This window comes from Helicoverpa zea, chromosome 28, assembly GCF_022581195.2.
Source record: "Helicoverpa zea isolate HzStark_Cry1AcR chromosome 28, ilHelZeax1.1, whole genome shotgun sequence".
NCBI lineage: Eukaryota > Metazoa > Arthropoda > Insecta > Lepidoptera > Noctuidae > Helicoverpa > Helicoverpa zea.
Window position 1 is genome coordinate 5,374,935 of NC_061479.1, and position 23,115 is coordinate 5,398,049.

The 23,115-nt window shown below is 37.6% G+C and overlaps 2 protein-coding genes across 2 annotated transcripts in view; one reads left to right on the top strand and one right to left on the bottom strand.

The window, feature by feature from the left end:
* LOC124643697 (serine/threonine-protein kinase BRSK1) overlaps positions 1-23,115 on the top strand; it is a 43,345-nt gene that overhangs the window by 13,560 nt on the left and 6,670 nt on the right. The window contains exons 3-22 of the mRNA XM_047182736.1: positions 454-548; positions 886-971; positions 1,450-1,590; positions 2,007-2,157; positions 9,614-9,730; positions 10,027-10,125; positions 10,543-10,742; positions 11,291-11,426; positions 11,873-11,946; positions 12,612-12,688; positions 13,084-13,149; positions 15,118-15,189; positions 15,685-15,783; positions 16,125-16,214; positions 16,800-16,922; positions 18,591-18,760; positions 19,201-19,305; positions 19,559-19,640; positions 20,287-20,418; positions 22,840-22,964. Coding sequence (XP_047038692.1) covers positions 454-548; positions 886-971; positions 1,450-1,590; positions 2,007-2,157; positions 9,614-9,730; positions 10,027-10,125; positions 10,543-10,742; positions 11,291-11,426; positions 11,873-11,946; positions 12,612-12,688; positions 13,084-13,149; positions 15,118-15,189; positions 15,685-15,783; positions 16,125-16,214; positions 16,800-16,922; positions 18,591-18,760; positions 19,201-19,305; positions 19,559-19,640; positions 20,287-20,418; positions 22,840-22,964 — 2,240 coding nt within the window. The remainder of the gene's footprint in view (positions 1-453; positions 549-885; positions 972-1,449; positions 1,591-2,006; positions 2,158-9,613; positions 9,731-10,026; positions 10,126-10,542; positions 10,743-11,290; positions 11,427-11,872; positions 11,947-12,611; positions 12,689-13,083; positions 13,150-15,117; positions 15,190-15,684; positions 15,784-16,124; positions 16,215-16,799; positions 16,923-18,590; positions 18,761-19,200; positions 19,306-19,558; positions 19,641-20,286; positions 20,419-22,839; positions 22,965-23,115) is intronic.
* LOC124643698 (kinesin-like protein KIF23) lies at positions 4,019-8,948 on the bottom strand. Its single transcript, XM_047182737.1, has one exon. It carries the CDS (start codon positions 8,839-8,841, stop codon positions 6,208-6,210), a length of 2,634 nt encoding a protein of 877 aa, XP_047038693.1. The 5' UTR covers positions 8,842-8,948; the 3' UTR covers positions 4,019-6,207.

The following is a 23,115-nucleotide window of genomic DNA, read 5'->3' on the forward strand; positions in this document are numbered from 1 at the left end:
TGGTTCTCAGCTGCATATAGTTAGAGAGATTAGAAACCTAATTGGTGAGGTAGATTATTTATAGTCATAATGACACCCCCAAAGCGAAAACTTAAGAAAATAATTAAACCGACTTCAATATTGTACCTACCTAAAGCCTTCTCCTAAATCTGAAGAATACTTATCGTGCTGAAAACCGCATAAAAATCGGTTCAACCAAACGTGAGATAATGGCCCTACCGTAGGTACATAGAGGTCAAACTGAGAACTCCTTTTTTTGAAGTCGTTTAGAAAGGACCCAGTGTCCGTTCTTGTGTCTGTAAATCTTGTACATTATGTTTGTTACCAGGCTGTATCTCATGAACCTTTGAAATGGATCTCTATAGATTTCAAGAACCGCGAGAAGTTAGAGTGTACCTACTTACCATACTTAGGTACTTAATTTATTTTAATGTGATATGTTTATCATTGCAGGTCTCGTGAAATTGGGCGTGCATTGCGTGACCGGCAAAAAGGTGGCAATCAAGATTATCAACAGAGAGAAACTCAGCGAGTCTGTGCTCATGAAGGTACATTATGAAAATATCTTTAATTAAACAACTTTGGAACAGCGCCGTCTATTGGTCAATAATTAAAACTAGAAAAGAAAATGAAGAATTTCTGTTTACACAGAAACTAATATAATTTTTTGGAATAGTTACTATGTTTTTATACTAGCAAATTTACGTGAAAATAAGCATTAATTTACGTTATCTACCTACTGTGCGCATAATTAAAACTTTACAATCTGTAGCTTATTAAGTTCATAATAACACCAATAGATGGCGTTGTTATAAATTTAACTCTTATTCTTTATTTTCCGAGTTATCTTTCGATTTTTCTAACGTAAACCTTGTAATATTTCAGGTGGAAAGAGAAATAGCAATTATGAAGTTGATAGAACATCCACACGTTTTGGGACTGTCCGACGTTTACGAGAATAAGAAATATTTGTAAGTATTCACTGAAAACATATCACGATAGAGTACCTAGGTATTTTTTGCATCGAAATTAATTCAAGGCACTTTAAATGGCGTTCTTTCTGCTAGGATTGACTTCATTTAAAAATGCCGTTATGGAAAGAAATGCACTAAGAACAGATTAAAACTTAATTAACTTTATAATAACATTTGAAAGACAGTTTTTCACACTAGCAGATTTTCTTCGCACGCAGGTAAACTCAGTTTCTCTAGGCGCTACACATTCTTGCCACCAAATCCGAGTGGAATATTCGCTAGTTTGAAAGCACTGTTAACATAATCTGTGCTAGATTCTCCTGTATACCTGATTTTCTTGAACATTGCATTGCGAAACCCTTTGATTCTATAAAATTGCTGAAAAAGAACATTACAAAATGCTATAGCATATTTGTTAGGCTCTTCAAAAACATTCTTAAAATCAAATTAACATTTACACTACATTTTTTTTCAGATATTTAGTATTAGAGCACGTGAGTGGTGGTGAGTTGTTCGACTATTTGGTGAAGAAAGGCAGACTCACACCGAAAGAGGCAAGAAGATTCTTCAGGCAAATTATATCTGCACTCGATTTCTGTCACAGTCACTCTATATGGTAAGTTTTGATATTCTAAAATTCTAGTAAAGTCAGGAATATGAGTTAGGTAATTCAAAGTGGAAGTTGTATTATCTACATGTCTACGCTAATACCTACACTAAAGAGGTGAAGTTTAAAAATGTAAGAGAACCTACTGATTAAACTCAAAAATTTCATATTTACTTAATTTAGATACCTACTTAATTATAGCGAATTTATTAATTAACTCTCTTCTTTAGTTTCATACACACTTACATTGTGTAGGTTGGTACATGGATGAAATGGAAATTACTTTTACTTTGTTATAACAATGGTCAAGCACAACAATGATTATAAATCAGTATGAAAATTTAACAGCGCCATCTATTGTCGACTAACTCAAAACGCACTTCCTACTTCTCGAATATTAACACGTATTTTTCTCAAATTCACAGCCACCGTGACCTGAAGCCTGAAAATTTACTACTGGATGAGCGGAATAATATAAAAATAGCAGATTTCGGCATGGCATCACTGCAGCCGGCCGGGTCATTGCTGGAGACTTCTTGTGGCAGTCCGCATTACGCTTGCCCAGAAGTTATTAGGGTCAGTACTTACTATAGACTATGGATAAGGTATAGAACCTTATTTTTCAGTTGTAATAAAATAGATATAGATATCAAGTTAAGCTAAGGTATAATCATCGGCAAGGATGTTGAGCAATGTTCTTCACCTGCGCAAAAGTGATTTATTGGTTTATTGCCACTCTTCCGCCGAGAGCTCATTATCCGTGCCGGTAACTATAGTAGGACCCTATTTTGCAGTTGTAAGTTTAGAATAGAGATGTCAAGTTACTAAGGTACCTACTTATTGAGAAAAGACATTTTTACATGAGTAGTCTTAATTTTAAGACTCGAGGTTTTTTTCGAAAGAGGACCATTCTATTTCTATCATACCTACAGTAGGTACCTACTAGGTATCCTTTTTGTTTTTGATAAATCAGTAAAAATAAAAATGGTAAATTTGCACGGCATTTTCAACCTTACTTTACATTAGAACAGGAAATAAAAGAATGAATCATTGACTGGACAAGTCACCAGTGTATTCATATTAAACACATTGCATCAGCAAGATGGTAGAAAATACAACCATTCAATTTGTATCATGTCTTCCTATCAATTTAAAAATGACCGTTGCGCTACACGGCAATAAATTGTCTATTTCCTGCATTTTACACTTACAGAGTGTTTATTTAGAGAATTCAAATTGTTGTAAGGGGCTTCAGAAGCTAGCGAGATAAAAAATATAATACAACGATGCACATTTGATACATCATTGGCAAATAAATAATTCTTATTCTTATTATTCTTGAGCAGCCATTTAACTTTTTATTTTAACTATAGGTAAACAATCTCGATACTATTTTTAAATTTAAAAAAAAAATATATTTTTTTTTCAAATACGTATTTGTGTAAGATAGTTTACCTTCAGTCAAGTGCCTAAGTCAAATGGAGTAGGTACGAACGAACTCCTACTTAAACATAGAACAAAATAAAACCAACAAAATCAATTTACAAACTATTTATTACAACTCCGCGCCAAAAACATGGCGGGAAAACTTACAACCGACGCGCAAGATGGCGCCCACAAAACATTTAAACCAAAGTTTATTTAATAATGAAATAGCCCACATCCTCATAATTATCTAGTTAAGTACTTTGAACGCGAAACGCTGGTTTTACAATTGAATTAAGTGGGTAAATTATAGGTCTTGAAATATGTGGGACATTGTGTAGGTACTCATATTAGTAAAGAGACAATTACATTTAGTGGTACAGAGAAAACTTTTCACTTTTATTATAAACGCAAATAATGTGACTGCGGAATAAGGCATTATTTTAAGCATGTGCTAAAGTAAATATTTTATAAAAAAAAGCAATATGACATGCTATAAATATCTCTGAAACTAATGATTATAACAATCGCCCTTAGCGTCTCTTCTGACTACCCGTAACGACTGCCAAAGATGTTCAAATGACAGCCGGGGACCTACAGTTTATCGTGCTTTCCGAAACCCCTTCTCTAATCCCTACTAATATTATAAATGCGAAAGTAACTCTCTCTGTTACGCTTTCACGACTAAACCACTGAACTGATTTTAATGAAATTTGGTACAGAGATAGAGTTGACCTTGAGAAAGAACATAGGATAGTTTTTATCCCGGATTTTTGAAGAATTCTGTTGGAAACGCGATATAACCGAACTCTACGCGGGCGAAGCCGCGGGCGGAAGCTAGTACTAGAATAAATTTATTCCTGCATATAACACAGGAGAAACCGTACTCAATGGCTATTATTTAAATCCTCTATACTCAGAAACAATGAGTCAACAAAAAACAGTCCAACTGGTGACCTTTGAACCGGAAACTACCACCCCTGTATCAGATTATCAATTTCCGTTTTTTTAATCAGAGTGTTAATTAATCAAATTAAATGCTTGAACTTTGACACCTTAAACTAATATTAATTTGAAATTCTTTTATGTTTGTAGGAACTAAATTAATGTGGGTGAAATTTTGTATAACACACAAGAAAATTTTTATAAAAAAATAAATCCTAATGAAATCCTGTAACCTTCTCTTAAGTCTGACAAATTCTATGCTGAAAACCGCATCAAACCGGTTCAGAAAAAGGTGACGTAATAGCGCACAAAGAGACATAAATACGAAAGTGATATTTTCCTATTTTTGAAGTCGGTAACTAAAATTAAATAATCAAAATCAAATCACTTAATCAAAATCCTTTGGAAACGAGTGAACCCACCAATAAAAATTATTACATACACTTTAATTCAATTGAAAACAGCGCTTTTTCTAAGGCAAATCAGATCTATATAATATTAGAACTTAGACAGCCTACATTTAGACTATTTTTGTACTACTTTTTAGTACATAATTAGGTACATAATCTTTGTAAATACTTACTAAGTAAACAAAACAAAGTTTATTTTTCAAATTAGTATGAAAAGACAATATTTTAAGTTATTTTACACAAAGAAAAAGTTAAAAAAAGCCACATAATCAAGAATTTTGAGAATTTTACTACAAGTTTTCTGAAAAATATAGAAAAAAGTAATAATAAAAACTTATGTACTATCTGTATATGAGAGTATAATATGTATACTATACATATGTAGCTGGTTTCATTGACAAAATATCACATTAATGTTACAAAATGCGAAAGTTTATGAGTATGTTTTTCTTAACGCGAAAACTGCTCAGCCGATTTTGGTGAAAGTTTGCAGTAATAAAGCTTTTATAGTTAAGACTAACATACATGGTCCTCTTTAACCAGGTGAGGGAAGTTATTCCCATAAAAAGTGGGTAAAACATGGTGGAAGCTGTACTGTTACTAGTTGTTTGGGATAAGCATAAGAATTAATGTACTTTTACAAATATGTACTTCATGAGTATTTAGACCTTTCAAAAACTGACAAAAATAATAATTCATATATCAGGGACCAAATCTAGACAGACACCTGTACCAGACACACAGTAAAAGATGATGATAATATATATAGTTAGTATTCTGAAAAAAAAAAATGATGTACTTTAGTGTTTGATAATAGTAAAAGAGACTCAATAAATTAATTATCAATGAAACCAGCAAGTAAAAAAAAATTTAACAAAAAATGGTATGTACTTTTACAATGAGCAATTTTATTTGAATCACAGTCAGAAATGTCTTCAATGTAAAAAATCACAAACCCTTAAGTATATTAATATGTAATTTACTATTGGCTGACAATTATTAACACGCTTTTATTAGGCAGGTTGACCTAGTAGTATGTAACTATGAAATGGAATCTAAAGTAACTAAAACAATCTTCCAAGGATCGTAGCGTCATGAAAATTGGCAGCTGTATGTAGTTCTGATGACAATACAATAATATGGTACCGTCAAACTGATCTGATGATGAAGCCGGAAGATATGAACTGGAAATGCAAGTTGGAAAATATCATGTCTGTGTTTGGACTTATTAGAAAAGTCTTATAATAAACGTTGAAAAAGACAGGTACTGTAAAAGCGTGCTTTTAAAACTATTAATTTATTTGTATCTTAAATACATCTTTAAGAACAAAAAGGCACTTTACATAATTTTTAATTGTCAGCCAAATGCTAAAATGTTTAGTAATTAAACCTAAAGAAATTACAAGCCTTACCAATTAAAGTTACATATATTAACTATTTGGTACCTAAAAAATATGTTTAGTAATACTAAATTAATAATTTTAAAGTATTTTTTTCTCAAATATGGCCTTTTGAGGACAACAAACATTTTTTTTAGCTGCTATCAATTTACATATAAACCAAACCTTTCATATCCATTATTTTTGAAATCTAATAAAAAGTGTCATAGGCCATTTATCAAAGTGTTAATAGCTTAACAAAACTTAGAAATAACAAACTTTCTACCCACACATAATCACAATAATATATAAAAAAAACAACCACACATCTGAATTTCCTGATCAAGTATAAAGTAACAAAACTTTTTTGCAAGAAACTCTTTGCAACCATAGAGGATTTAGATCAGGAATTCCAGATGTATGCTAGACTAAGGACTATGGCGGAAACTTCTTACCCATTAACACCTTCAATCATCGTCGACTCTCTGCTTTTTGCTCGTATTCGATGGGGTCTGCGGTGGGGAGCAAGCGGTGTCCCTACGCTTGCCCGAGTGCCTTGCACAAGTGGTCGCAGACAGGCGGTGGCTATGGGAATGCGAAGACTCCCTCGTAGGAGAGAACTGTTTTAACATCTCAACATCATTGAATATTACTTGAGCACCTCCACCACAAGTGGGCACCACATCTCCTTTATACAACTTCGTTTCTAACTCCCCATCCGTGTCCTGTTCTTGAGAAATCAAACAGTATTTAGAAGTTCTTGAGTTAACTACATCTTTAACGCTTGTAAGTTTGTTAACTACTTTACTGTTAGCTATGTTGGGTTTCATAACTGTGCCCATGGGGACGATTTTGTTCGGAGCATGTTCTACCCAGCCGCGGCCATCGGCGGAGAGGGAGCGACGGTGTCTTGGGTTAGCAATGGCTATCCCACGACGAGAAGAAGCTGGTGTATCTCGCTGTGTCTGCGTAGTATGCGGTGCAGAACTGAATGGAGTCAAAAGATGGGCTGGTAAAGCCCTCGGAGTGGACCCAGGAGTGAAATTCCCTTCTCTGTTACTCGTCTGCGCACCAATTTCTGTAGTTATCTTATTAAATCCATCATGGTCGCCTCGGTTAAGAGCTTCAGCTATAATTCGAAGTCTATTCTCTTTCTCTTCGATTGCGTTTTTCAATCTCTCTTTTTCAGAGTTTATTTCTTTAGCTTTCTCATGTTCGGCTGCTATCTTGTGATTATATTTTCTTTCTAAGATCTTTTTCTGCTTTTCTTTATCGAATTTGTTTTGGCTGAGCAGCATTTCTTTTTCTTGTAATTCTCTTTTCAAATTAGTTGTGTATTCTGTCATTTCTGACAGTTTTCTCTGGTGAGTGAGTGATGCGTTTTCTGTAGCTGTTAGACGTTCTTCTAAGGCTCTGACCCTGCGTTCTGCGGCTGCCAACTGTCCTCGTAACGACGCATTCTCACTCCTGACTTCTAAGGAGTCTTTTTCCAAGTCTAAAAGAGCCGATCTCAGTCTTTCATCTTTGATTTGTTTGCTGCGTTTTAACATCTCACGCCTGCTGATTCTCATCTCCAAATGAGCCATAAGTTCCTTAATAATATGAGCAGCTTGGGAACTGTTCAGTTCTATACTCGGGAAGTCAGGTCCCAGACTGTATACAAGACCCAGATCCATTTCCAGATCTTTAGCTTCCGGTCTAGACAAATTGTCTCTAGCTGTTGTAAATAATCTGTTAGCCTTACGACGTCCCGTAGTTAGACCAATGTTGGCTGCTACATCAATAACTTGAGGCTTAGCGACTTCCACTTCAGCCGCCATCTCTGCAAACCTCATGACTTGGAGCGTCTCATCGTAATCTTCAGCTCTCGGATTAGCGCAGACAACCATACGGACTTGTCCTTCTCCTTCGAAGAAATTCTTGAACAAATGTGTGATCTTTGACTCTCGGTACGGTACCATGTTGTTGGTACCGCTGATCTGATTCTCTCGTAACGCTTCCAAGCAAGTTCTTAGCGTCATTAAAGACTTGTTTATATTACCAGCTTCTCGAAGACGTTGTCCAGTATTCTTAGTGCGGTTTGTGCGCTCACTGCCGGCTAAATCTACCAAGCTCAACTGACTGATGTTGAGAAACTTTTTATTTTGGATCACGGCTTCTCCCATTTCATCAACTGGAGCCTGCACCAACCTGATTGTGAATACCGAGTGGCTTCGGCTTGATTCTGCATTGAGTGAAGTATGTGCCATGCGTTTACGTTTTAATCCCAAGTAGAATGCCTCAAAAGCTTCCTCTGCAGACTTAATTTCTACCTCAGTAACACCGTGGACATACATATTATGGGCTGCGTCTTCTCGAATGATTTTTACCGGTAAATTCCTACTTATAGGAGGGCCATCTTCGAGTAAATCAAACACACTGTTGTTATATATCTCAACGTAAGTTACAAAGACTGCATACTGATTATCTTCGTTAATACCCTCGATTTTGGTCACATCAGACGATGACATGGCCAAATCAGGATTTGAATTATTCTTTTTTCCAGTTTTAAATTTATGAAGTTCCTGTTGCCGTTCCAACATGGCCTCTGCCTCAGATTGAATATCGAACATGTTCATTTTATCAGGTTTGAAAATATATTTGTGCGCTTGAAAGTCGTTAATAGTTTTAAATATAATATTCAAACATCTTGGTAAAATACCACAATTTTGCGGTTCTCCGGTCATAGTGAACGTTTTACCGCTTCCTGTGACTCCGTAAGTAAATAATAAGCCATTTTTACCTTTGATTAGGCCTTCGACAATCGGTAAAGCGACTTTATCGAAGACTTCTTGTTGGTTCGTTTCTGGCGGGAAGACTTCTTTGAAAGTATACTTCATAGTCTTCGCATTCTCGTTTCTGTAGCTTATAGCAGTCGATGGGGGCGTCAGGAGGACAGTTGTCGGCGAAATTATCTTCATACATGGTGAATCGGAGTCCCTTTGCATAGGCCGAAGTCTACAGTAAACTTGCACGGGATCTCTTTCGCCTATAAGGTTTTGTTTACTCCTAGCAGGCGTTCGTAAATCGTTTAATCTCTGTTTAGATTTAGCGGACTTCATTTTGAAAGTATTTTAGTATCACATACACTGTTTACTTTATCACAACTTATATTTTTTCAACGGATTGATGAAATCAAAGCAACGGTCGTTCATGAATTATCAATATGTTACAAACATTTCGATTATTAAATTGCGGAGCTTGTTTACTCTTTCTAGCATGTGGATTTTGTATGTTGCTGTTTCGTTTAACGGTAGAAGTTGGTATGAGTCGTATTTGGTCGGATTATACTCGGCCGTTTAAAGTTAGTCTGACGTATTTGTGAATGTTGCCACAGCGTAAACTTGTAAGTCCCAAAAAATCGTCGACAATAAAAGCCAACACTGAAATTATTTGTTAAAATTATGATGCTATATTGACATTATTTATTGTTTTGATTAAATATAAACCAAATAATTTGATTAATAAGTTAGACAATAAGTGTATAAATCGTATTAATAAGTTTATTCATTTTATTATTTATCAAAATTATAACGTGAAACTTCAAAGCTTACTTATTGATAGAACATTTGATAAAAGACATAAGTTGTTAATTTTTTTTATGATTTCTATAACAGTTGAAACGGACAAGTATTTAATACTTTACCATTTTACCACGAATAAAAGAAAGTTTCTATAACGTTGCCACACTAAAATGATATCCAATGCTGCCAACTGTATAACAAAACACAACCATACGACTCTGTTCCACGAAACGAATATCTAAAAATAACCGTTTTTAGCATAACGTTATTTTGTAACGTGTTTTTATAACTGTTTTTGTTTATTTTGCAGGGAGAGAAATATGATGGTCGGCGAGCCGATGTTTGGTCCTGTGGGGTGATTTTATACGCACTGCTGGTCGGTGCATTGCCTTTCGATGATGATAATTTACGTCAATTACTTGAAAAGGTAATTTCTTTATTTATTTACAAAAGTCTTATATTTTTTCAAGATACCGCAGAATACAAAATACAATTACAACATAGTGACAAGCTTTTTGTGCCCGATAGTCGAATGTAAAAATAATAGTTTTTTTAATACTACATTATATTTATTCTCTAACGGCTTGGCGTTACTGAATTTGAAACTAGTTAATTTGGTGCACGGAAGAGTGTCTAAGCCAAGTCCTACGAATAATATATTAATGTTTCATTTGATTGTAATTTTTAAGATTATTTGTTAATGATTTTATTTTAATTTTTCAGGTAAAACGTGGCGTGTTCCATGTGCCACATTTTGTACCTCCGGACTGCCAACAGCTGCTGCGAGGAATGATCGAAGTTAACCCCGAGAAACGAATGACGGTGAGACCTGAATTTAGATATTTTTCAAGATTTTCATTTTTTGTAACTAAATGTTGGATTTTGGCACAATGAATTAGGGGTCTTAGAAATAAATAAGTTAAACGACTGTACCTATGTTTATTAATTGTAGCTTGAATTTGAAAATGTATTGTCACTTGATAACATTTTTGTCACCTAAATTGTGAGACACTCTTTTTCTGTGTAAAACATTAAGCAAGAATTGTTATGGTGGAGCTTTCTTAAGAAGTAAACTGTGCCAAATGCACAGTTTACTTCTTAAGAAAGCTCCACCATAACAATTCTTTACCTAACTCTCTAACTTGAATGTTTTATTTTTCTTCTTGTCTGTCTACTCTGTGTCTGACTGTGAACATACATTCTTAAATAACTAAATAAACTCCAATTTTACTTTCCCAGCTGGCAGAAATCACACGACACCCCTGGGTAACAGCCGGCGGTCGAGGAGAGCTAGAACAAGAGCTCCCGATGATGGAGGTGGTTCAGACCAGGGTGCTACCTTCAGCAGAAGCCATAGACCCTGACGTGTTACAGGCAATCTGCAGTCTCGGATGCTTTAAGCAGAGGGAGAAACTTATACAGGAGTTGTTAAGTCCACAGTGAGTTGATTTAATTAGTTGCTTTTGCTTTTCATGGTTGATAATTGTAATAAAAACAGGCAACTAAGTTCTAAAAATGTACCTAGTTATAAGATCCTATTATTCCCACTTGTTTTTCAATTTTTTTTTTATTTTTGAATACTTTGCTCATGGCTAAGAAACCACACGGGTAGATCGATCACAAGGTAAGCAAGCCTTGGCGCGGTTGGTCTTGTTAACAGTGATTATGTTATATCATGACGAGTTCCTCCTAGTTTCGGAAGGCAGGTTGATTTCGCCATTTCGGACATAGTTTTCATTTGATTATACATTTCTTTGGCAGTCTTTACCCTTAATGTCTGACAACCAGACTGTATCGGATTGCTAGGCTGTTGCTATTTGTAAAAGATTAGTACTTAACTGAGCACCAGCACAGTTTAGACATGTGTCTGTACTAGTTTGTTCGCTTGGAAGAAAACAAAATAGGAAAAGTCTTGACAGATATATGATCATGAAGTTGAATTATCCACAACCCTTTCTTCACACGCTATTTTCTTTTATATTCACAGCCACAACACAGAGAAGGTGATCTACTTCCTACTATTGGAGCGCAAGCGACGGCGGCCGGCGCGAGACGACGAGCCGCGCCCCGCCGCGCCCGCGCTGCCGCCCGACCCGCCGCGCAAGCGACTCGACACCTGCCGGGTAAGTAGAGATAGGAGAAGTATTGAAGAGCCTGTAGCAAAATTAACGTGGGTCACATTGCAAAATTATCGCGGGACGGGACCTGTAGCAAAATCGTGGGCCCGTTGCGAAATAACCGCAGGGCCCCGCAGCAAAAGTATTTAAAAGTTGTTATCTTGTCTCGTCGCAACATTATGCTGAGAAATGGTCGTATTGGGTACTTGTGACGTTGTGACGCGTATCAACTCCTCTTTGATTTAATTTTATGTATTTTATTGACTTGCTGTGGAAAACAGAGGAATCAGAGGACATGGATTACTTGTTGTTGTTCATCCGGGTGGAAAAAGTAGTTTCCTCGCATCGCACGTTACTCTGCAAACAACAGCTTATAAACATCGCGATCGCTCGTTGCACCACAAACAACAGCTATATACTTAGTAATTATATAAAAATCTATTTTTTTTCAGGTAAACGGACAATCGGCACATTTCGGTCAAATCAGCGAGGGTTCGCCGATAACGCCTCGGAGATCTCAGTATAGGTACGAAGTAGTAATACCTTCACGTTTTACGAAGAGAGGGTAAGCAGTAACCTAGTTAGACAAGAGGAACACTGTACCTACTCTTATTGTGTTTTAATTTTTGGATATATTTTGCCGATTGTGGTCTAAAACATACAAAAATTCCTATAAGAAATTTTGACACCCACTCACGAAATCTGTACTAGGTAAACCTTTTTTTATGAAGTTGTATTTTATTTTAGAGCTAAATTGACGTCAAATTGTACTTGGGTCCACGGTAGAGTACCGAAAAGTTCAGTTTATTTGATAATTATAATGTTTCATTGAATTGCTATGACAGAAATATTATTTTTATATTTCTGTTCTTAATATAATTATCAACAAGAAAACATTAAAACCCTTGCATGCAGCCTCTTGTTAAAGAATTCCTATTTGCAAAGCATGTCACACCCATAAGTTTTATAAATGTGACCGTCGGATCCGTGAGTCCGATAGACCTTTGAGTCTGACGAACCTATAAATGTGAAAGATGTCTGACTTTGAGATGCCTACGAGTCTGAGAGACCCTGTGAGTCTGAGTCCGACAGACGCATGAGTCCGAGAGATCACGAATCCTACATTTCAACTTTGCATAACCCAGTAGACATAAGGTAGTAGTGTATGTAATATCCGAGGTTTGAGCACAGGTTTGGTCGCAGTAGGTCCGCGTCGGGACGCCGGGGGGAGGGCCGGAGCTCCCCGCAGCTGCCCGCCAGTCCGCCTAGTGAGTATAACTAAGAAATATTATATTCATGTTTATAGACAAAAAATTAGACTGTGCTAAGGTTTCCTTTGAGGTACAGAGCCCCTTAAATCACGCTAGTTTTATAAGTGTAAACTTTACTTTTGTAAAGTTTGTAAATGTGTATGTTTGTTGCTGTATAGATTTTCATGAGACTTCACAGACTGTAATCTGTATACACATATTAGAATGACATATACATAGTTTTATTTTGATACTAGTGGAATAAGAATTTGAACATCTTATTCAATATTTAATTAATTTTAAAGAAAGTATAAATAAAACATAACACTTGCATCATAATTATTCGAGAGGCATGATAGTGGATGCTGACAAGTTCAACAAATTAAGTTCATATTTCCGTATTTCTCTTTCAGCGGGACACACTCCACATCGGGTGTCGTCATTGGGAGGAACGCCTGCAACCCCCGGATCTCCTTTGGGTAAGATATAAATTATTATTTTTACTTGGAGCTTCCGCGCAAAACTTTTAGTAGGCCGATAGTCTAATCGGGTTCATAAATCAGTATGAATGGCAGTGAGCACATTACACCGGTTTCAGACCGACTAAAACGTGTGTTTGTATTTACGATTACCTTTAAAATGAACTATCGGTTTACGTATGGGCAAACTATCGGCGGACAGTTTCCGCCGATAATCTAATTAAGTTAAGAGTTGTTTTCTAACGGCCAGTTTCTTCATCAAAAGTAAAAGTCAAAGTAATGTCTAAAGTAAAAGTAACGGTCAAATGAAGAAACTGGCTGGAGTATACAAGTTTTAGAGGTATACTTATTAGCCATTACGCAAATTATGAATTGTATATAAAATACACTCAGCGGCACGGAATTTGGCCCAAACAAATACAAGTAGATATCAGCCCAGATAGCTGTTGTAAATTCTAATTTCATATGACATATTGTCAGTCCTTTCGTAATTGTTAATTAAAATACAGAAAAATGTGTGTCTGTTTAACTTTTGTAACTCTAGAAACAGATTCTGTTGTTGGAACACAAAGCAGAGAGTTAAGTTTAAATTCTACTAAGCACGTTCCAAAAAAAATTATGATTATGATCGTTTTTTGTTTCTCTTTTTTTCACAATTTGATCTGAAAATTACCCTTACTGCAGCTAAAGTTGCGTGAAGGGCGGAAGCAGCGGAAGATGGTTGAAACTTTAAGTGCACCGCATACAAGTTAAAGATATGCATAGAAAATGTATGACCAGACTGGCCTTTACACAAGAAGACCAGAAACTGGGGGTGTAAGGTGTTCGTCGGCGCACGACGACCGATTTATCGTACGTGCAATATGAAAAATCGGTTTCTCACTGCGTTAGAGATACGCCAGCCTTTGCAAACAGCAAGAGAAGTCAACACCCGTAAGCGCACAATAAGAAGAAGGATGGAGGAACGGGATCTGCGTGCTCGAAGACCAACTCGAGGCCCGGAACTTCTCCCGCACTATCGCATAGCCAGACTTAGGTTTGCAACAGAACATGCAAATTAGACGCATGACCAATGGAGTAAAATTTTATGGACCGATGAATGCAGAGTCGTCTTAAGAGCTCCAGACGGCCGTGAATGTGAATGGAGAAAGCGCGGAGAATGGTTTCTTCCCACCACTACCAAGCAAACAGTCGGTTTTCATGGTGGGTCCATCTTGGTTTGGCGAGGCATAAGTTCAGAAGCCCGTACTGAATTATTGGTTGTCGAAAGTCGTCTGACAACAGTGCGGTATATTGAAGAGATCCTTCAAAATCATGTTTTACCCTGTCAGGGATTCATGGGAAGTGAAGAATTTCGTATAATGCAGGACAATGCTCGACCTCACGCAGCTCTTTGCGTAACCGATTAGGTACTTGTTCGAGGTCGGTATTCGAAAATTGGACTGGACTGCAAGAAACCCAGCCATGAATCCTGTAGAACATGTCTGGAACATGCTTAAAAGACAGGTTCAAGCAAGTCGTAACCCACCACGGACTCTTAGTGAACTGAAAACTGCGCTGGTACCTGCCTGAGAGGAGATCTCTCAGGTGGAGATAAAAAACATCATCCAGAGCATGCCAGATCGTATGCAGGCAGTCATCAGATCAAGAGGAAGAAATACCCATTATTAAAATTCGATAACTTTCTGTTTTGTTAAAAATGTTGAATTTAAAAAGTTTATGGTGATATTGCGGTAAAGGACTCTGTTTTCTAACTCAATGAAACTTAATGAAAATCCTCACAACTCTGTTGTTTGTTAGTCATTTTCTTTTGGAAAATGAGTAAATTAAACAATTTTAAAATAAAAATGCTGATTTTTCATTTAAATAATGGTTATAAGGCTCAAATGTGCTTGGGCCAGATTCCGTGCCGCTGAGTGTATTAACTAGTATTTTGAAATGGATAAATAAGGTTATATTTAATTTCAGCGTCGCCGTCAGTTCGTGAGCATCATCACCAGAGAGCAAACTCTACTGGACCTACTATAAGCCTTAATATCAGTAAGTACATTATATTTTATAACACAATTGCCTAATTAATTATTAAGGTATTTATGTAAAAAAAAAAAATCTACTTACCAAATGATTAAAGACAAGATGCAACGGAAATAATGTCGTCGCGAGACCACAGCTAGCATGTTTTCACGCACGGTGGTTGCAGTTTCGCGGACATTTGTGTTACTGTTTGCTAGAGTGCATACACCACGGATACGATACGATACGGGATACGCACGAGGTGTGCGCCACAGTGACTGGTGGAATCTCGCCATATAAATAGAAGAATTCGCGTATTCACGTAAATCGTTAAATGTATGCCATTTTTGGGTCCTTCAATTCAAAGTGACAAAACCAACAGATGTTGAGAAAATAAATAAAATGGCTTTGCTGAGAGTTTCACCAACTGTTAACGACTTAAATATAATTTCCCAAAAGATTTTTTAAATAAATACCCTAATCCCAAAAAAATATTTTTAGTAAGTAACGTAATCCCCACAGGTGGTGAACCCGGCGAGGCGGTGATCATAATAAACGAGTCGCCGCTACTCGGCGCCGGCGTCGCCGTGCGTCCGCACAGCCCCTCGCAGACGCATCGAGGTATGTGCACGGGAGTGCAACGCCAAGTTCCCAATTTTCATGAAGCTAATATTGAGTATTTTCTTCTGTCAGATTTCGAATCTTGAACAAGGAATCGAAATTAGTACTGTTTGTTTTTTAATTACGTTCTCATGAATAAGGCAAATATTTCTACATATTCATTTTAAAATAGTTGCGAAGGGAATAAGAAACATTAATTATTTTTTTATTTTGGATGTTTTTGTTGTTTTATATGATCACATATCATCAGCCAGTTTCGATTTATAGTTGGGCTTTTCACCTCCTTTAATCACAAGTGTTACCTTACCGCGTTATATTTACACATTTTTAAATTTTTACAGTGAGAGAAAGATCATCTCTACCCGGACCACCTAGCACTACGCAATCGGCCGCGCAACCTTCACTATTCCCCAATCTAGGAACTATAACTAGTGAGTAGATTTCCAAGTATATAGAAATATATACAATATTTATATATTCTACCGTTCGGTCGGTCTAATAGATTTAGGCTGAAAATAATTCACACAAGAAGCTGGACTTTAAGTCTGAACAATGTCGAGCCATCTGACTCTTCTTCAGTTGAGTACTTTACCTTTTTTACGTGAGAAGAAGCTTTAAATGATGCAGCAAAAATTAATAGTAAAAATAACTTAGTCCTAAAAACAGAAATAAACACATCATCTCATTGAAAATTTCAAATTGTAACTATAACGGTTCATGAGATAAAGCCTAGTGATAGACCCGTTAAATCGAGACTCGAGAAAAAGAATTCCGTTTTACCCTTTTAATACAGAACCCGTAAAATAAAAATCTGACATGCCCGGGTAATTGGGTTGTGGAGGTCCTTGTAAAGCACTGGTACTCAGCTGAATCCGGTTAGACTGGAAGCTGACCCCAACATAGTTGGGAAAAAGGATCGGAGGGTGAATGAATACAGAACTCGTAAAAATAAACTGACTATAGACCAAACCACATTAAAGACCGGCCTGCTACATAATACCCCGTATTACTCCCAGGTGTAGCACCCGGAGCCCCGGGTGCGGTCCCGGGCGGCGCGGCGGCGCCGTGGCGCGTGCGGCTGGCGACGATCAAGAACTCCTTCCTCGGCTCGCCGCGCTTCCACAGGAGGAAAATGCAGAGTAAGTAGGCATAGAGTGCTGGGGGCATGGTAGTGGCGACAGAAAAGTTTAAAGATGAATGTTGTTTTGATTGGAGCAATTGCGTATTGATAAAAAATGAAATATGAGTTTTATGACGGCGCGGTGGTACAAACATAAATGCGTATATATAAATCCCACCCAAAACAAAAATGTGAAAGGCTGCCAAGTTCGATAATATGGGAATGCTTCGCCTATAAAAGAAGTGAGACGAAGAAGTGAGTAGGTTTATAACAAGGTGTGTGAAAACTTGCCAAGAACCATCATTAAAAAGTAACTATTTTTAACTGAGGTATTTGTATGGAACTTGGTACTTATTCAGATCTCACTTCTTTTATAGGCGAAGCATTCCCATATTATCGAACTTGGCAGCCTTTCACATTTTTGTTTTGGGTGGGATTTCATTTATTTTTGTAAGGTTGTTTATTTTATTTTTTTCTTATGATTAAATTAGTTAAGGAAATGTCTCATTTATACTATCTTTCAGATTTTTGAATATGCACTATGCTTCTTACAAAGAAATAAACTAGATTAACTAAATGGACTAGATTTACCAACTGACTGACATGACATGTTATCATATATTATGTTCGTGGATCAAAGTTACACATTCGTTATTTTCGAAAGTGACTCACACTTGGCCGTTTTTAGATTTTTACTTTACTTTGACTAAATACAAACCTTTGTAACGAATTTCAGATCGGTACGACCATTCGAAGATATATTATATAAATATAGATACATTTAGTTCGTTTTAGTTCCTTAGGGGTATAAATTTACACCGGGTATAAAACACCTTCATTATTTTGAAACTGACTCACACTTGGCCATTTTCAGATTTTTCCCTTTACCTTGACATAAAGACCTACCTCCATGCCAAATTTCAAGTCAATACGACCATTGGAAGTGGTCTAGGTTTTTGATGAGTGAGTCAGTCAGTCAGTCAGTCAGTCAGTGAGTGTATAGTAAAAATAGCGATTTTCTGACGTCAATATCTCAAGACCTACAAAAGATATATTAATGAAATTTTGTATTTTAGATACGTGAGGGGGTCTCTACAGATACTAGAAATTTGATATGCGTAAATAAAATAGATTTTGAGTTATAGGGGGGTAGAATTTGGCCCGAAATGGTTCGTGTAATATAACCCACGGCCGGTGTGTCGCTTGTTTTTGCTCGAACTTGGCGGACACACTGCCGTGTGTCTAGATATTTTAGTACGTGTCGCCACATTCAAAACTAAAAATGCTATATACCAAATGAATGTGTTTGCCAATGCCAGAGAAAAACCTAAGATCTATGGAATTCAAACTACCGTCAAAGACTAAACCTCATGTACTATAACTTAAATTAACTCACTTACTTTGTACATAACCCCTTATGTTACAAATTGTATATATGGCTGGTGCTAAAACGCCATTTTTGATGACGTTGATTTCTTCCGAAATAGGTACACTGGCCAGTGCATAGATATATGTAGGACGTTTTGTTTAAATTGATTAGACGATTGAAATCAACAGTTGTGCGTTATATACGTCACATTTATCTCACTAGTCCAATATTGCGGATTCATGACATCAACACTGGACAGTATACTGAGTTACACTATGGAGCACATACAAATCATGAACAATCTTTATTCTCCCACAGCATCATCAGAAGAGGTCCATTTAACTCCAGAATCCTCGCCCGAGCTGACCAAGCGGTCGTGGTTCGGTTCCCTGCTCCTGTCCGCGGATAAGGAGGAAACCTTCACAGCTCTGGTGAAGGGGAAACCCCTGGCTACCGTCAAAGCTGATCTTATACATGCGTTTTTGAGTGTAAGTATTTAAAGGATATTTTATTTACACGGTACTCCTTTTATGTACATATGATCTGTATGCATGTCACATAGGTGATTTTTTTTTATGTTTATCTGCCTGTCAGTTTTTTTCTAACTTTGTGATCTCCGAAATGGCTGGACGAATGGACTAGAATATAGTAACTGAGGCTACTCTTCAAACGGGTATGGGAAGTAATTCCCTTCGGATGCGGTTGAAACCGCGGGGTCGGCTAGTTTATAGATACATCTCACCTTTTTGGTAAAATGTAATGTATTTTTTATTGAGTTGCCTGGGAAAGAAATACCTATTCTAAAGGTACCCAGAGTTATCGTCCTCAAGGTGCGGGTGGAATCGCAAGGAACAGCTCGTATGTTCGTAATAATACAATACCTACAATCCAAATTGCATCTACATAAAACAAAAATTGAACTTTGCAGATAGCAGAATTATCCCACAGCGTGTTAAGTCCGATGTCGTTTCGCGTCGAATACAAGAGAGGATCAAACGCGCCCGCCATGTTCCAGAGACACGTGAGATTTCAGGTAATGTCATATTTTTTTCCTTACATACAGCATAAAGTAAGCACCAGAACTTTACTGCATTTTTTACGTAGGTATACTGGGTAAAATTCGTAAAAAATACAAAAATAATATTTTTTACGTACATCTCTATATTTCTATTTATTTGACGTTTATCTCTCTACCAAACGAAAAATAATTCTACTAGGTTCGCAGAGAGAAAATAATCGATTCCATATGCATATTCCAATCTCACATTTGTTGAAATCTATTTCAGGTTGACATTTCAACAATAACGAAGGCGCCAGGAGAGAATGGAAAGGAGTATTTATATGCTATCACTTTTACATTATTGTCTGGTAAGTTTTTTTATTAGAAGTATTTAAAAAAGTATTTAATTTCCGAAATTGACTAATGACCATTTTTACCAACAAATACCTAAATTTAGGGATCCCTAAGAGCATTTAAGGAAGATTTAATATGATTTCGTTTTCACCAAAGTTTAAGTATCCCATATAACCTTTATTATTTATTTGAATCAGGCATCTAAGACCCATAGAAAAATACAATACACAAATATTAAAACATACACTAATACATATTTTATATAAGTAACTTAAATGTAATATTGGGGGAGCCCTTATTCTAAGTGACACTTAGTTAGGGAAACGTTAAGAGATTGTTGGTGAAAACGAAGTTTGGACTTGGCTTTGCTCTACCATGCCTCTTGACATATTTAAAAACTGATTTTTGGAAAAAACACTGATTGTAGAGGTAAAAAATATTTTGTATTAGGTACAGTATTTTTCGCTAAATGTACAAAAACACCAGTAGTTCTTGTACATTTAACGAAAAATACTGTAATTTGTTTAAGTACTTTCACGCTGCCCACTTGAAAGGAAATCGTGCCGCTTATCTTGCTGATCACACACTTAGGACACACCCTTAATTCCACCAGAGTTAAGTTTACATGCTTACTTACTGCTATAAACATGGCGTTTACAGGTAATATCCGTCGCTTCCGGCGTGTGTGCGAGGTGGTGCAGTCGGCCGTGTGCCGCGCGCCCGGCGCCGGCCGCGCGCCCGCGCTGCACCCGCCCGAGCCCAGGGCCGTGAGGAGGAATATACATCCACATGGTACGTATATTTTATTTTATTTAATAAGTTTGTAAGGTAACAGACTACAAGTTAATACATTCAACAAAGAACAGTTACGTTAATAAACGGTAGGTACATAAATATGAATTCCAATTATTCATGTACACAACATTCAATAATTCATATGCGAGTAATATCACTCTTCTTTCTCCTGCCCTGTTCACAAATTTTACTTGGGGTCGGCGCAATATGTCATTTTCTTCCATTTTCCCCTGTCACTCGTCATACTGACACTCACTCCCTTCCTATTCATATCATCTTTCAGGCAATCCATCCATCTTTTCTTAGGTCTTCCTCTTCCTCTCCATCCATCTACATTCATACTTAGCACACACTTTGTTGCATGCGTATCATCCCTCCTCATTACATGTCCATACCACGACAATCTTCTACTTCTCATCTTTTCTGTAACTGGCGCTACTTTCAGACTTCCTCTAATGTAATCATTCCTCACTTTATCCATTCTTGTAACACCACACATCCATCTCAGCATTCTCATTTCTGTTACATGCACTCTCTTCTCGTCCCTCTTTTTCAATGCCCAACACTCCGATCCATACAGGACGACAGGTCTAATGACGGATTTGTAAATTTTGCCCTTCAGTTTGAGGGGCATCCGCGGGTCACAAATAGCGCTAGTTACCTGTCGCCACTTCATCCATCCAGAATTGATCCGATGCGTAACGTCCCTGTTCACCTCACCGTCACTTTGGACGAGTGAACCAAGGTACCGGAAGTCGGAGCAAACTGGTAGCGGCATGCCGGCTAGGGTTATGGTCATGGGTCCCGAAATACCGCCAAAATCACAATGAAGGTATTCGGTTTTACTCCTGCTCACCTTTAAACCCACTGTCTCCAGTCTCAGCCGCCATGCCTCCAATCTACTCTGGACCTCTGGCCCACTCTCCCCCACCAGAACAATGTCATCGGCGAAAAGCATACACCAGGGTGCCTCCTCCCGTATATCTGCCGTAAGCGCGTCCATTACAAGCAGGAAGAGATACGGGCTAAGGGCCGACCCCTGATGTAAGCCAACACCTACACTGAAGCTGGCGGTAGTGCCCGCTGCGGACCGGACTTCTGTACGGCATCTGCCGTACATCGCTCGGATCAACTGCACATACTTCCCTGGTATACCTTTCTCCTCAAGGGCCCACCACAAAACCTCACGAGGCACCCGGTCATATGCCTTCTCGAGGTCAACGAACACCATATGCAAGTTTTTGTGTGCACCCCTGTACTTTTCGCACAATTGGCGAATACAGAATATAGCGTCCGTTGTACTCCGACCAGGCATAAAACCGAATTGATTTCGTGCGATATCACTCTCTTCTCTCAGCCTCCTTTCAATAACTTTCTCCCACACTTTCATACTATGTGACATTAGCTTTATTCCTCTATAGTTGTTGCAATTCAACACATCACCCTTGTTCTTAAAAATGGGCACCAGGAAACTATTGCACCACTCGTCTGGTATAGTTTCCTCTTGCAACAACTTATTGAAGAATAAAGCCAGCCATTTCCATCCATCCATCTTTAATAATTTCCACACTTCCACTGGTATTCCATCTGGCCCTATCGCTTTTCCATTTTTCATTCCATTCACTGCTAATCTGACCTCATCCTCACATACATTTCTTACAAGGCCCTCGTTCACCGCTTTATGATGGAGCACACCGCTCCACTCATTTTCTTCATTCATCAGTCTTTCAAAATATTCCTTCCACCTACCTTTAATCTCCACATCATTCGAAAGGACCGTTCCGTCTCCATTCTTTACACACCTTATCTGGCATACATCTCTTGTCATTTTCTCCCTAGATTTAACCAATCGGTAAAAGTCATTTTGACCAGCTGGGCTATCTAGGGAGTCATACATCTTCTAGATCATCTTCTGCGAGTAATATCACTACTTACATATTATAAAACAAAGTCGGTTTTTCTGTTCTTATCCCTATATCTCTTTGTGCGCCCAAATCTTCAAAACTACGCAACGGATTTTTTAATAGATAGGGGAGGAGGATGGAGTGATTGAAGGGGAAGGTTTATATGTATAATAACAAACATTAAATAGTGAGAAAATACTGTTATCCCGTGCGAAGCCGGGGCGGGTCACTACTCGAATTCAATGATTCCTTCACTCTCTGCGCCCGATGCGACGACAATCCGACACCACCGGAGAGAGATCACAAGCAGGACGGACACTAACGTACGGGTGTATCAAGCACCAACTTCCAGACACCGAACTGATTCTTTTTTTTACAGTTATATACACACTTATATTCCGTTTTATTTTTTCAAAAACACCGTTTTGCTTCGGGTTTTTGCCAAGGATACAACGTGTGGTCAGTTTTTTTCAATATTATCACGTTTTTTTAATGTTTTGTATTTCATTTACAGCGGCTGGCGAGATACCCGACAGTCCAGAAACTCCACATCAACAGTCTGACCACGACAGTGATTCTTCAGTATTCGACACTGTGAAGAGCCCGACTAGCCACACTTCTATAGACCAATTAGATCAGGTAATCATCATCATCTACCTAGCGTTTTCTGAACTGCCCCAGTTTAATTGTACAGGTAAGTACCAGTGTGCCACGCGGAGCGACTGCCTATCTGAACTCCTCAACCTGGTTATCAGGTTGTCAGACTTTCTGGCTTCTAACTACCCGTAAC